A 14630-nucleotide genomic window follows, 5' to 3' on the forward strand; every position below is an offset into this window, starting at 1 on the left:
AGGATACATCTGCTATGTTATGCATTAATCAAATTTTATATTTGAAACCATGAAAACAACTCAAATCTTGAAATTTTACAAGAATACGACACTCTTGGGAATTGTCAAATTTATTTATGTAGTGCTGGATGTAGAATGACGGACTTTTCACTTGTACTATTAACAACTTTACTGATCAGGTATAGAATATAGCAATCTTAGATTTTGAACTTACGTGTTTTTGAATAGAGAAAAAAGAGTACGATTCAGGCAGCTTATAAAATAAGATCGTTTTACATATTTATACAGATCACCAAGTTTTGAAAACCGAATTATAATCTAAATACTTAAATGAATTAATGTTAATTTAATATTGTTAAATTAAATAATCTAGAACTTTATATTTGGATAAATATTCCTACAAATTGAGGGGTCGTCCGGAATTATTTACCAAAGGAAATAGCTGCAAGAATAATAATATATGTGTTACCAGAAGTCGCAGGGCGTTTTTCTGGAAGATACGCGAAGATCGAAGGCAGGAAAGGGCGTTGGACAGTCGGAGAAGAACATCACCAGCCGAAGCAGAGCAGCAGTAGCGGTCGAAGTCGAACTGTATGTGAAGACACACGGCAAAATTAAAAATGAAAGCAAACTGGATTGAAGTTTAATTTGAAAATAATCTTGTTTTAAAAAGTGTTTCTTAAAAAAAATACCAAGACGTGTCAAGTTGATGAAATTTAAAGAGAAGAGAAGGGATTCTAAATAAGAAGACAATGCAGAAAAAGTTTATATTTGAAGAAAACAACGAAAGCTAAATTAAAGAAGAATTTAAAAGAAGCAAACAAATACTAATTAATGTGGAAGAGTTTCGAAGAAATCAGAAGGAAATAAGACGAATTATGTACATTTGAACAAGAGGGACATTGAAGATTTAGAGAGTTGATGTGATGTGAAGGCCAACCAGAAGGAAGAAAAGAAGACGAGAGCAAATCCAAGGATGGTTGACATTATAAGAAGTTAATGGTGCTGAATATTTAAGAAGAAAACATTCAAATGTGAAGATGTCAGGAAGTGAAAACAAGGGATATATAAGTTGAACCGAAATTGGGTATAGGTAAAATACAAAAACAAATACATATAGGTAAGAAGATAATATAATACAGTAGCAAGCAAATAATAGTTGAGAACGGATAAAAATAAATAGTATATGTGTGGATGCCTATGCATGAATGTAGGTACAGTTAAAAACGAAGAATTTCGACATAAACCTTAATTTATTAGTTTAAATATTAAAAGGGTGTAAAATTGAATTCATATATAGATTTACATTGCTTAACATACATAGAATACATAAATTTTTTTTTTAAAGACGGATTTAAATCAAATAATGACTATGACAGTAAATTTGCTTAGGGAAAAGTTGAGAGAATTTAATCTTTCTACATCAGGCCAAAAACGAAAATTACAGGACAGACTACTCCAGTATTACGGATTATCAAGAAATGATCCAATAGATGATGAGTCGAATCAATCAGTGTATGATGACGTGCAAGAAAATAACGTCACACAGTCTTCTCCGATCCTGGTACGACAACAGCAGTTTACATTGAAAGATATGAGTGATTTTATTAGTCCGTTTAATGGCGAAGAGTCTTTAGATGTAAGGTTTTGGGTAAATGAGTTCGAGCTAAATGCCGATATTGTAAATTGGAATGGTTTACAAAGATTTGTTTATGGAAAGCAGTTTTTGCGTGGAGCAACCAAGCTTTTTATCAGAAGTCAAAATAGAATTTTTAACTGGTACAGCTTAAAAGAGGCATTAGTATCGGAATTTGGTTCGAAAATTTGCTCGTCAGATGTTCATAAATTGTTAAAGAATAGGCGCAAACATGCTAATGAAAGCTTTCGCGAATATTTATATAGTCTTACGGAGATAGTTAAACAGATAAATTTAGATGAGGCAAGTATCATAGACTACTTTATTGAGGGTATTCCTGACTCTAGATTTAATAAGTCTATGTTGTACCAAGCAAAGAATATTGAAGATTTAAAAGAGCAATTGAAAGTGTATGAGAAGATACGCAAAGCATATTCAGCGCCGGTCAAGGTAGCGTTAAATATACCAATGCACAGTGTTTCGTGTAGAACAAGCTAGCTGGACAAAAACAAAGTTCTTATTCCAAGAAAAGTGTAATGAGAAATGAAAGAAAACAAACAAAATAACGGGATTTTTGCTTTTTTTTGATATTTTTGCTCATATATATTGAGTAATTGAAGTAAGAAGGCAGGAGTGGCCGTAAAATGCATTGATTAATTTGCAAAATTCTTGTTGAATATTAAGCTTCATATTTCTTTTAAGTAAACACTTATATAAAAATTTTTTGATGGATTCTAAGCTCGAAGGTAAGTAAAATTTTTTAATAGTAATCCTTTCGCAATTAGAGTATTTTCAATATATTTAACATTCCGTTATTAAGAAGAAAGGGTATTTTTTCTCTATATTTTTAAATTTAGGGACAAAAAAGTTACATACATCGGCAGACATCCGGGCTAAATTTTACATATGTTATAGTCGCAAGTATTCTCCAATAGTCGAAAGAAAAAACCATTGCGAATTCTTTGCACATGTATTTTTTTTTTTTTTTGTAGATTTAGTTATCTCTACATATAAAATAGGATGTATGTACGTACCAGCTCCGACGAGATATTTGAACCTTTAAAGCTGATCTACAAACGACAAAACCAGTTCCCAGGTACAGGGAACATATAAGTAGCCAGAAAACACACAAAAACAAACGCGCAAGGTCAACAAGAGCACACCAAAAGCAAAAAGGCGAAGATCACTGACTTCACCCTGCCACAACCTACCTCACCAGTCACCAAGGCATAAAAACAGGTACATACAAAGCAATCCTAATGCAGGTATAAACACACAGGAACGCTACACAAAACAACCCCATTTGGTAGCATCTACGCTAGTACCTGAATGTAATATAAATACTGCACGACTGATAAAAAATCAGAACGATCAACGACGCTTAAGACACAATCATCAACTATTCACCCTGTCGGAAAATCAACAACACAAAGCAGTTTAGTTATAACCGTACCAAGAACGGAGTTTTTTGACATTTGGGTTCAACATTCGAAGGAAACCTTATATAAAGAATTATTGAGTTTTGTTGTACTTAAGTACAATTTAAGCGAAGCAGCCGAGTATTCGATAAAAATTTTAAGCTTACAAATATCGGCATATTCGTCGAAGCTGGATCAAAAGTGGAACACTCCTGGAAGACATAACGAGCGATTTTTGAATAAAACTCGGAGTGGCTTTCGGGTCCAGACTTCACATTTACAATAACGGTGGATTCCAAGTTGCCATCAGACCAACCAACCACTTCTTCAGGTAACCCCGGCCCCTGAAGACGAAAGACGGACTTTGTTAGCTGCAGTGAAAAACCCAAACGGCGTCGAGTGGATGACCTCTTGCAATCTAGAAGTCCTGGTGAGTTACTTTATGCGGCAGAAGTATCAACGCGTATGTCCGGCAACAGAAATGTTGCTAACATTATAAAAAAATCACAGGAAACCACTCAAATATCCGGCAAAAGATGACATGTCAGTCAGATGCAAGATGCTTGAGCAATGCAGAAGCTTTAGTATACTACGTAGATAGCAAGTCGACGACTCATTGGTACAAAACGATTCGGAAGTGGAGCATCAACGCAGGCCATAAGGTTTATCCATCATTTTATAGTCTAAGAAAAGCTAAGGCAGAATGCTATCCAAATGAAATTGATGTGGGTGAAACACGTGCGAAAATTAAAGTCCAGTCCGTATTAGATAAAACTGTTGAGCGTTTAGTTTTAGCAAATCAAGAAGTTTTTGTTAATTTATTACCTACAAACTTGACGTATACTTTAATCAGCAAGTGGGGTTGCGATGGAAGCTCTGGCCATAGCACATATAAGCAAAAGTTTACATGCAGTTCTGACACTGATGAGTTTTTGTTTATATTTTCTTTCGTTCCTCTTCAATTACAGGATGAAAAAGGTAACATTTTTTGGCAGAATCCTCGACCTCCTTCTACCATGTATTGTCGTTCAATTAAATTTATTTTTTCTAAAGAAACAAAAGATTTTATTGTTTTTGAAACGAACAAGGTTTTAGAGGAGATAAATGCGTTATTGCCAACAAAGTACATTCTCGAAGAATTCGAAGTTTCCGTAAATCACAATATGCTTCTAACAATGATTGACGGAAAAGTTTGCAATGCTTTGACTGAAACTTCTCCCGCACAAAAGTGTTATATTTGTGGTGCCACGCCAAAAGATATGAATAATAAGTTACGGGACTTTACTCCTAACCGAGATAATCTTGGTTTTGGTTTGTGTACTCTCCATGCATGGATAAAATGTTTTGAATGCTTGCTTCACATAAGTTATCGCCTCGAAGTAAAAAAATGGCAGCTTAGGAATGAGGCAGATAAAGGGAGTGTAAAGCTACGTTCCAACGAAATCCAGAATAAATTTAAAAGTGTACTTGGATTAATAGTAGATACACCAAAACCAGGGTTCGGCAATACCAATAACGGCAACACTGCTCGTACGTTTTTCGAAAATTCTGAGGCTAGTGCTGAGATGACGGGATTGGATGTAACGCTCATCAAAAGATTCGACACTCTCCTTCGCGCATTAGCATCCGGGTACAATATAAATATCCAAAGATTTGAAAAATATGCGGTCGAGACTATAAAACTATACATAGATCTCTATCCATGGTTTAATATGCCTGTTACAGTTCATAAAAACTTAGTGCATAGTACTGATATTATTAAATCAGCAATTTTACCTATTGGTCAACTTTCTGAGGAAGCACAGGAAGCCCGTAACAAAGATTTGAGACGATTCAGGGATGATAACACACAAAAGCAGTCGCGTGAAGCCACGAATAGAGATCTTATGAATATGTTGCTTATAACATCGGATCCTTTAGTTAATAGTTTTAGGGAGATACCTAAGAAAAAGACTTCAGAAGTCTTAAATTTACTGTCCCCCGATAATGTTGAGGAGTCAATAAATACCCCAGTTGTTTCAAGCTTTCACAGTAGTGTTGCTGATGCTCATGACTATTCCACAAGTGACTCATCGAATGAAAGTGATGATAGTGAATAATAACATAATTATAAAATATAACCTACCCTATAATTTTTTGTTGGATCAGGTTTTATTTAATTTAAATCTATTGTCTTTTCTACTTTGTATGATACTTTAGTTTGAAGTTTTTGTAATAAGTAATTTTCACATAATTAATTTAATTATTTACATTGTTATTATTATTATTGTAATTCACATTTACATTCCCGACTGGTACTATAAAATAATTTTGTAAAAATTGTAGCGCCAGGATAAATACTCAAATAAATACAAAATATGTATGTACATATGTACAGTCACTCACATAAATAAGTATACACCCCTTTTTGGACAATTCTTACAATTTTCGCTTTCGAAAATTTATTTTAAATAATTTCCCATAAGAAAATTTGTCGCGATCTATAACAAAAACTAAATTATATTTAAAAAATGTTTGAAAAATTCGACGAATTTTCAAAAAAAAAAAATTTTAATTTTTTTTTCCGAATTTTTAGAATTTTTTAGAGTATTGAGATTTGTTGGCCATTCAATTTAAGTACAATAGAGTAATATTCTTAAGTCCTTTAAATTTTTTTGGATCTATGTCACTTATTCACATGAGTTACTGTATTTGAAATAAGCAAATGTATGCATATGAAGTAAAATTTTGGAAAAAAATAAAAAAAGAACATATGGCTGAAAAAAATGACGTAATTGTAATAAATGATTGCATATGAAACGAAAAATCTCATAAAATAATTTTGTCCAGCTACACGAAACACTGTGCAATGGGAGAGACTAAATTAGGTATGGGAAGATCGAAAGAGGACACGTCAAAGAGGTGTTTTAAGTGTGGAGATAAATCTCACATGGCAGCACAGTGTCCACAAAAGCAATTTAAGTGTTTCAAATGCAACGAAATGGGTCATCGTTCATTTGAGTGTAAGGATAAATCCAAGGGATCTAAAGAAACAAAGAGGGAACCGAGCACAGTTAACACTTTGGGTGATGAGATTTTTCAACCCTTTTGTAATAGCGTTAGGGATGAGTTACACTTTAAAACAATTAAAGTGGCTGATTTTAAATTCGAAACACATCGATTCGGGGTGTTCTTTGAACATAATGCGTTACGATACGTTATTACTGTGTGGCTGTGAGGTTATATTGAGAAATTACAACAGAAAACTATACAGTCCTTGTACAAACGTGATTGAGACGATAGGGAGTTTTGAAACATGCATATGTGTAGATGAGATATCGTTAAATATCACATTTCATGTAGTCAGGGAACATGATATTCAATTCGCAATGAGGTGCTAGGTGAATCTGATGTTGATCTAAAGCCTAAAAGTTGGATAAAAGAGTTCGATGTAATGGACTTGAATGAATTAAAAGAAGTTAAGACACTAGATGTGGATAATTTAAACAATAGTTTAGCCAGAGAGGTAACTAATTTAATTAGTGAATATGCACCAATGGGTAATTGCGAATCGCCTATAAAAATGGAAATTGTTTTGTCAAATGAAGTACCAGTTTATCAAAATCCGAGGAGGATGTCATATGAAGATCGTCGGTTCGTTGATAATAAAATAAAAGAGTGGTTAAGGGATGGAATAATTGTTCCTGGCAATTCCAACTACGCCTCCCCAATTGTGGTTGTTTCAAAGAAGGATGGGGGAAAGCGCCTATGTTGTGATTACAGGCAATTAAATAAAAAAATAGTAAGGGATAATTTTCCGATGGTTATTATGGATGATGTTTTAGATAAATTGCAAGGTGGTCTAGTTTTCACAACGCTAGATTTGACAAATGGGTTTTTCCATGTTTCGGTACAACCAGAATCGAGGAAGTATACTGCATTTGTAACTAGCGATGGCCAATACGAGTTTTGTGTGGTACCACTTGGTATTTCGAGTTCCCCAGCTGTTTTCTGTAGATATATAAATGCGGTGTTTCGGACGCTAATCCAAGAAGGCGCACAGTTTACGTATATGGATGACTTGATAATCCCGGCAAAAGACGAAGATGAAGGTATTGATAAGTTAAAGAAGGTTAGTTCTGAGCATGGATTGAATATTAAATGGAAGAAATGTCAATTCCTAAAACGCAAAGAAGAATTTTTAGGATATATTATAGAAAATGGTACCGTAAGAATTTCAGAAGAAAAAACCAAAGCTGTCCAGAATTTTCCAATTCCAATGGACAAGAAGTGTTTACAGAGATTTTTAGGGCTAACCTCCTACTTCAGACGGTTTATAGAAAATTTTGATATAATTGCCAGACCTTTATCAGACTTGTTAAGGAAAGGTGTTGTTTTCAAATTAGGAGATAAAGAAATATTAGCGTTTCAGGAACTGAAAGCTCATTTACAAAAGTCGCCAGTGTTACGGTTATTTTCACAAAGTGCGGTAAATGAAGTCCATACTGCTGCCAGTAAGTACGGATATGGAGCTATTCTGCTGCAAAAGGATCCGGATGATCAACATTTACATCCGGTACAATATATGAGTCGGAAAACAAAACCGGTAGAGGAGAATTACCCGTCATATGAGCTTGAAGTATTGCTATAATTGAAGCTTTAAAGAAGTGGAGAATATACCTATTAGGTTTAAAATTTAAAATTATAACGTACTGTAATGCATTTACAATGCCCATTAAGAGAAAGGAAGTTCCCCCTAAGGTTGCGAGATGGGCTTTGTTTCTGCAAGATTTCAATTACGAGATTGAACACAGACCGGGAACTCGAATGAAGCATGTTGACGCGTTAAGTAGAGAGTATTGTTTAATGTTGGAGGACTCGCTAAAGCACCGACTTAAGCAAGTACAATTAAAAGACGAATTGACAAAAGCAGTTCGCAAAATTTTAGAAAAAGACGTGTATGAGGACTTTTATGTGAAATATGATATCCTCTTTAAGAATCCACAAAAAGAGTTAATAGTAGTACCAGCAGATATGGAAGAAGAGGTCATAAAAATGGCACATAAGCAAGGGCATTTATCGACAAAGAAACCCCAAGACTTGTTAGAGAAGACGTTTTTCATACCTCAAGTTAGTGCTAAAGTAGGGCAGGTCGTGCCAAGTTGCATTGAATGTATAGTAAATGAAACAAAGTTAGGAAGGAAAGAAGGATTTTTGAAGACTATTAATAAGGAAGATAAACCGTTAGGGACGTATCACGTTGACCATGTAGGACCACTAGAAACGACGAGCAAATTGTATAATTATATATTTGTGGTTGTAGACGCATTCAGCAAGTTTGTGTGGCTGTACCCCACAAAGAATACTGGAGAACGCAGTAGTTGACAGACTTCAGAAACAAGCAGCGATATTTGGTAACACAAAACGTATTATTTCTGACAGAGGGGCTGCTTTTACTTCAAATTTGTTTAAAGAATATTGGGTGAAAACATTCAGCATTTAATAATTACCACCGGAGTACCACGTGGAAATGGACAAGTGGAGAGAATGCATAGGATAGTAGTTCCTATGTTATCGAAGCTGTGCACAGAGACACCAAGCAATTGGTAGAAGCACATAGATAGAGTACAAAAATTTATAAATAATTCACCTCCACGAAGTACAAGGCATGCTCCATTTAAGATTCTAACGGGGCTTGATATGCGTATGGCCAATATGCCAGAGCTTCAAGAACTTTTGGAAGATGCAGCTTTATATGAGTTAAATGGAAATCGACGATTAGTTCGTAATGAAGCTATAGAAAATATTTCTCGTGTTCAGCAGGAAAACCGTAGATCATACAATTTACGTAGAAAACAAGAAACGAATTATGAAATTAATGATTTGGTAACTATAAAAAGAACCCAGTTTGGCAGTGGACTAAAATTAAAACCGAAATTCCTAGGGCCGTATAAAATAATTAAAAGGCTTAACCATGGTATATATGAAGTCGAAAAGGTAGGAAATCACGAGGGACCGGGGAATACATGTACTGTGGCGGAATATATGAAAAAGTGGACTAACTCATTCGGGGTCGAATGAAATCAGGATGGCCGAATGTAGTGCTGCATGTAGAATGACGGACTTTTCACTTGTACTAATAACAAATTTATTGATCAGGTATAGCAATCTTAGATTTTGAACTTACGTTTTTTTGAATAGAGAAAAAAGAGTACGCTTCAGGCAGCTTATAAAATAAGATCGTTTTAAATATTCATACAGATCACCAAATTTTGAAAATCGAATTATAATCGAAATACTTAAATGAATTAATGTTAATTTAATATTGTTAAATAAAGCGAATTAAAATAATCTAGAACTTTATATTTGGATAAATATTCCTACATTTATATAACAAAACATAGACTGAAGCATTGTTTTGGGTACATTTTTTAGGTATAATTTCGGGACAACTTCAGGATAATTTCATGACTATTTCGAAACCATGGTTTCGAATTAGTCTGTAACTGTCTCGAAATGATGATAAGCCGGAAGTGATCATGGAATTGTTCCGAATTATTTCCAATATAGTCTCAAAATGTTCAGGAAATGCTGCCCACATAGCTTCAAAATGGTTCAAGAATATTTGATACAGTTCTGTACCCTTAAAAAATTTATCGGAGCTCGTCAATCCTTTGCGCTTTGACAAAGGTGGCACTTAGCTCCATATTAGTTGATATAGGCGCGCATCCCTCTTAACTAAATAGCGGACACTTTTAATTTAATGATCTTGCTTGACTTCTTCATATGAAAAAAAAAACCATATGGTCATATTCTATAAATCGATGTGTCCTTGTTTTAAGAAAACAAATGATAAGTCCAGCTAAAGACCGCACTTTTATGGATATGTTTATACGTTTCCCTTTTATTCACTCTTAACATAAATATACTTTTTATGGCTGGCCTTTCATATAATACCGGCACCATATTTCCGCCAACTGATATCAACGGCTTGCAAAACTTTTAAAGTTTCTTCTACTTAATAAGGGCAGTGCAAACCCATTTTACAAAATAAAACTTCATCTGTATTTGTTTCTGCGTTGTCCGTTTTTTTAATTTTTAAAAAAATTTTAAAAGTGGCGTGGTTATCAGAGTGTATTTAACAAAATGTGATCGAATTTGAAGTTCTCTCTTAATGTCAAAAAAATGTTAACACTTTCAGAAAGTTTTTCAAAATTTGTAAATTTTAAATTTGTGAAAGATGGCATTTACCAAGAACAGTAGGGTACATGTACACTTATAATATTTTTTAGCTTACAAGCCCATGTTGTTGTTGTAGCAATAAAGACACACCCCGAACGTTTTAGGGAGTGTTGTCGATGTTTATGGTCCTTTTCTGAACATGGATCCAATACGTTCCAGTATCAAGCGCCATTACGGCACCAACCCGACCATCCCGGAATCCCGCCACCTACCTTTAGTTCCATGACGAACTTGGGGTCGCCTGCTAAATATTTGTCTAATACTGTGACGAATATTAGCATCACTAAGCTGTTAGTAAATAATCACATAACAACAAAAACATGAAGCAGCCACTCTTATGTGCATGTACACATTAAAGATAGTAACACTTACCCTGCCAACCAACGCTACCCACTTTTTGCCATTTTCATCTTGAATTTCAATACCATCTCATATTTTTCTGAAAAATACTAACACTACCGTACTTTTGTGGGGTATTTTCCAAAATTAATACGCGCCTAAAAGTATGTGGATTATTATTATAAAAAAAGATCCTAGACTAAATAGACAGCTGTCATGAAAAAATTGATATTTACGCAATTTCCCAGAAACGGAATATTTCTGCATTTGTTTTTTTTAAATAGCGCTTTTCGACTGCAAATATAGGTAAGTACTTTTGCAGCATTTATTTATTGGCTTTTAGATAATAATAATTTGTTTTTCTATAGCTAAATGGGAATCTGAAGGTTGCGTCAAACACATGCGCTTCAGCATGATTGCATAAAGACGGAGTATCAGCGGAATGAGCTGGCTGCTTGGGATTCCCCCTGGTGATTGAAACCATGTTATTTAATTAGTAACTTTGCACAGCAACCGCAGAGAAGGAAGGAAATTGGCGAGAATCTTTAAAAGTGGAAAGTACACAGCTTGGTAACACTGCTTCTGGTAACTGATGTTTGAAGGCCGTTGCCTTGTAAAGCGGTCAAAAAATGCAAAAGTTTGGTTGTATATTGGATCTTGGGTCGCAGATGTAGAAGCGCCATTTGGCGAAACCAGCAAACTGCCAGGTAGATCGTCTTTTCCACTGTCTCGAGTTAGAACAGGTGTTACGGTTGACAAAGTCAGACGGCGGGAAAACAGACAGAAGATGCCATCGTTCATGCTAAACTATCTAAAGCGGTAGGCTCAGACGGCATGGCCATGCCGATGCTTAAAAACCTAGGCAAAGAGGGATTTAATAATCTAGCGCATGTCTTCAACTTGTCCCTGTCCACCTTTGTCATCCCCGAAAGATTCCGGCAACGAAAATGTGGACCCTGCGATGTTCCACAATAAAGGTCTCACATTAACACCATTTAATTTATGTAATTTTGTTTCATTTCCATATAGTTGAATTGATTTCTATTTCTTTTCATTTTATTCCTTTTTATACTCAGTTGAGCAGAGCTCACAGAGTATATTAACTTTGATTGGATAACGGTTGGTTGTACAGGTATAAAGAAATCGAGATAGATATACAGGCCTGTTCTGGATTCCGATTCCGATCAATTTTTTCGGAATCGAAATGGATTGGTGTTCTCAATTTCGATTCCAACCAAAAATTATCGGTTTGAAAAGTATTGCCTCTGAGCAGTCGGAATGAAAATTAATTGGCAGATTATACACAAATGTTGCGATATTTGTCTTTCAAATAATTTTTTTTAAATTCTTCATTTTATTTGGAAGAGTTGTGTGTATTTTTTGTTTAAATTTGAGTTAAATTGGCATAATAAATCTTTCTTTAAAAACTTCTATCAAGAAATCTATTAGGCAAACAAATCGATGCTGATCGAAATGAAGTCGACCTGTTCTGAATTCCGATCCAGCGCATTTTTACGATTCGCACGCACAATAGCACGTATTCTTGCGTCTGCGCATCAAAAACCATATCTGCAGGCATTTTTTAATTAAAATAAAATTTTATGATACTTAAACCAAAACACATAAACAAAAACAGCTGATTAAACTGGTTACCGAATCGGAATGAAAACGATTCGAAATCGACTTCGAATCGATTTTTTACAATCGGAATTGAGAACACCAAATAGAAACCGAGTCGAAATCAATGTCGTTTTACTTTTCATTCCGAGTCGGAGCTCAGAACAGGCCTGATAGACTTCCATATATCAAAATCATCAGTATCGAAAAAAAATTCGATTGAGCCATGTCCGTCCGTCCGTCTGTCCGTTAACACGATAACTTGAGTAAATTTTGAGTTATCTTGATGAAATTTGGTATATAGCTTTCTGGGCACTCATCTCAGATCGCTATTTAAAATGAACGATATCGGATAATAACTACGCCCACTTTTTCGATATCGAAAATTTCGAAAAATCGAAAAAGTGCGATAATTCATTACCAAATACGGATTAAGCGATGAAACTTGATAGGTGAGTTGAACTTATGACGCAGAATGGAAAACTAGTAAAATTTTGGACAATGGGCGTGGCACCGCCCACTTTCAAAAAAGGTAATTTAGAAGTTTTGCAAGCTGTAATTTGGCAGTCGTTGAAGATATCATGATGAAATTTGGCAGGAACGTTACTCTTATTACTATATGTCTGCTTAATAAAACTTAGCAAAATCGGAGAACGACCACGCCCACTTTAAAAAAAAAAATTTTTTTAAATTCAAATTTTAAAAGAAAAGTTAATATCTTTACAGTATATAAGTAAATTATGTCAACATTCAACTCCAGTAATGTTATGTTGCAACAAAATACAAAAATAAAAGAAAATTTCAAAATGGGCGTGGCTCCGCCCTTTTTAATTTAATTTGTCTAAGATACTTTTAATGCCATAAGTCGAACAAAAATTTACCAATCCTTGTGAAATTTGGTAGAGGCTTAGATTCTAGGACGATAACTGTTTTCTGTGAAAATGGGCGAAATCGGTTGAAGCCACGCCCAGTTTTTATACACAGTTAACCGTCTGTCCTTCCGCTCGGTCGTTAGCACGATAACTTGAGCAAAAATCGATATATCTTTACTAAACTAAGTTCACGTACTTATCTGAACTCACTTCGTATTGGTGTAAAAAATGGTCGAAATCCGACTATGACCACGCCCACTTTTTCGATATCGAAAATTACAAAAAATGAAAAAAATGCTATAATTATATACCAAATACGAAAAAAGGGATGAAACATGGTAATTGTATTGGCCTATTGACGCAAAATATAACTTTAGAAAAAAACTTGGTAAAATGGGTGTGACACCTACCATATTAAGTAGAAGAAAATGAAAAAGTTTTGCAGGGCGAAATCAAAAGCCCTTGGAATCTTGCAAGGAATACTGTTCGTGGTATTACATATATAAATAAATTAGCGGTACCCGACAGATGATGTTCTGGATCACCCTGGTCCACATTTTGGTCGATATCTCGAAAACGCCTTCACATATACAACTAACGACCACTCCATTTAAAAAACCTCATTAATACCTTTAATACCAATATCGTACAAACACATTCTAGAGTCACCCCTGGTCCACCTTTATGGCGATATCTCGAAAAGGCGTCCACATATAGAACTAAGGCTCACTTTTTTTTCAAATACTAATTAACACCTTTCATTTGATACCCATATCGTACAAAAAAATTCTAGAGTCACCCCTGGCTCACCTTTATGGCGATATCTCGAAAGGCATCCACCTATAGAACTAATGCCCACTCCCTTTTAAAATACTCATTAACACCTTTAATTTGATACCCATATCGTACAAACAAATTCTAGAGTCACCCCTGGTCCACCTTTATGGCGATATCTTGAAAAAGCGTCCACCTATAGAACTAAGGCCCACGCCCTTTTAAAATACTCATTAACACCTTTCATTTGATACCCATATTGTACAAACAAATTCCAGAGTCACCCCTGTTCCACCTTTATGGCGATATCTCGAAAAGGCGTCCACCTATAGAACTAAAGCCAACGCCCTTTTAAAATACTCATTAACACCTTTCATTTGATACCCATATTGTACAAACGCATTCTAGAGTCAATCCTGGTCCATGCTTATGGCGATATCCCGAAAAGGCGTCCACCCATAGAACTAAGGCCCACTCCCTTTTAAAACACTTATTAACACCTTTCGTTTGATACCCATATTGTACAAACGCATTCTAGAGTCACCTATAGAACTATGGCCCACTCCCTCATAAAATACTCTTTAATGCCTTTCATTTGATACACATGTCATACAAACATACTTCAGGGTTTCCCTCGGCTCATTTTCCTACATGGTTATTTTCCCTTATGTTGTCACCATAGCTCTCAACTGAGTATGTAATGTTCGGTTACACCCGAACTTAACCTTCCTTACTTGTTTTTATTTCGTTTCA

General features: G+C 35.0%; 1 protein-coding gene across 1 annotated transcript; it reads left to right on the forward strand.

Moving 5' to 3' along the window:
* Positions 1-1366: 1366 nt before the first annotated feature.
* LOC137246009 (uncharacterized) lies at positions 1367-6271 on the forward strand. The gene is made up of 2 exons (XM_067777143.1): positions 1367-2106; positions 5884-6271. Exons 1-2 carry the CDS (start codon positions 1367-1369, stop codon positions 6269-6271), a joined length of 1128 nt encoding a protein of 375 aa, XP_067633244.1.
* The last annotated feature ends 8359 nt before the right edge of the window (positions 6272-14630 follow it).

This window comes from Eurosta solidaginis, chromosome 3 (genome assembly GCF_040869045.1).
Source record: "Eurosta solidaginis isolate ZX-2024a chromosome 3, ASM4086904v1, whole genome shotgun sequence".
Taxonomy (NCBI): Eukaryota; Metazoa; Arthropoda; class Insecta; order Diptera; family Tephritidae; genus Eurosta; species Eurosta solidaginis.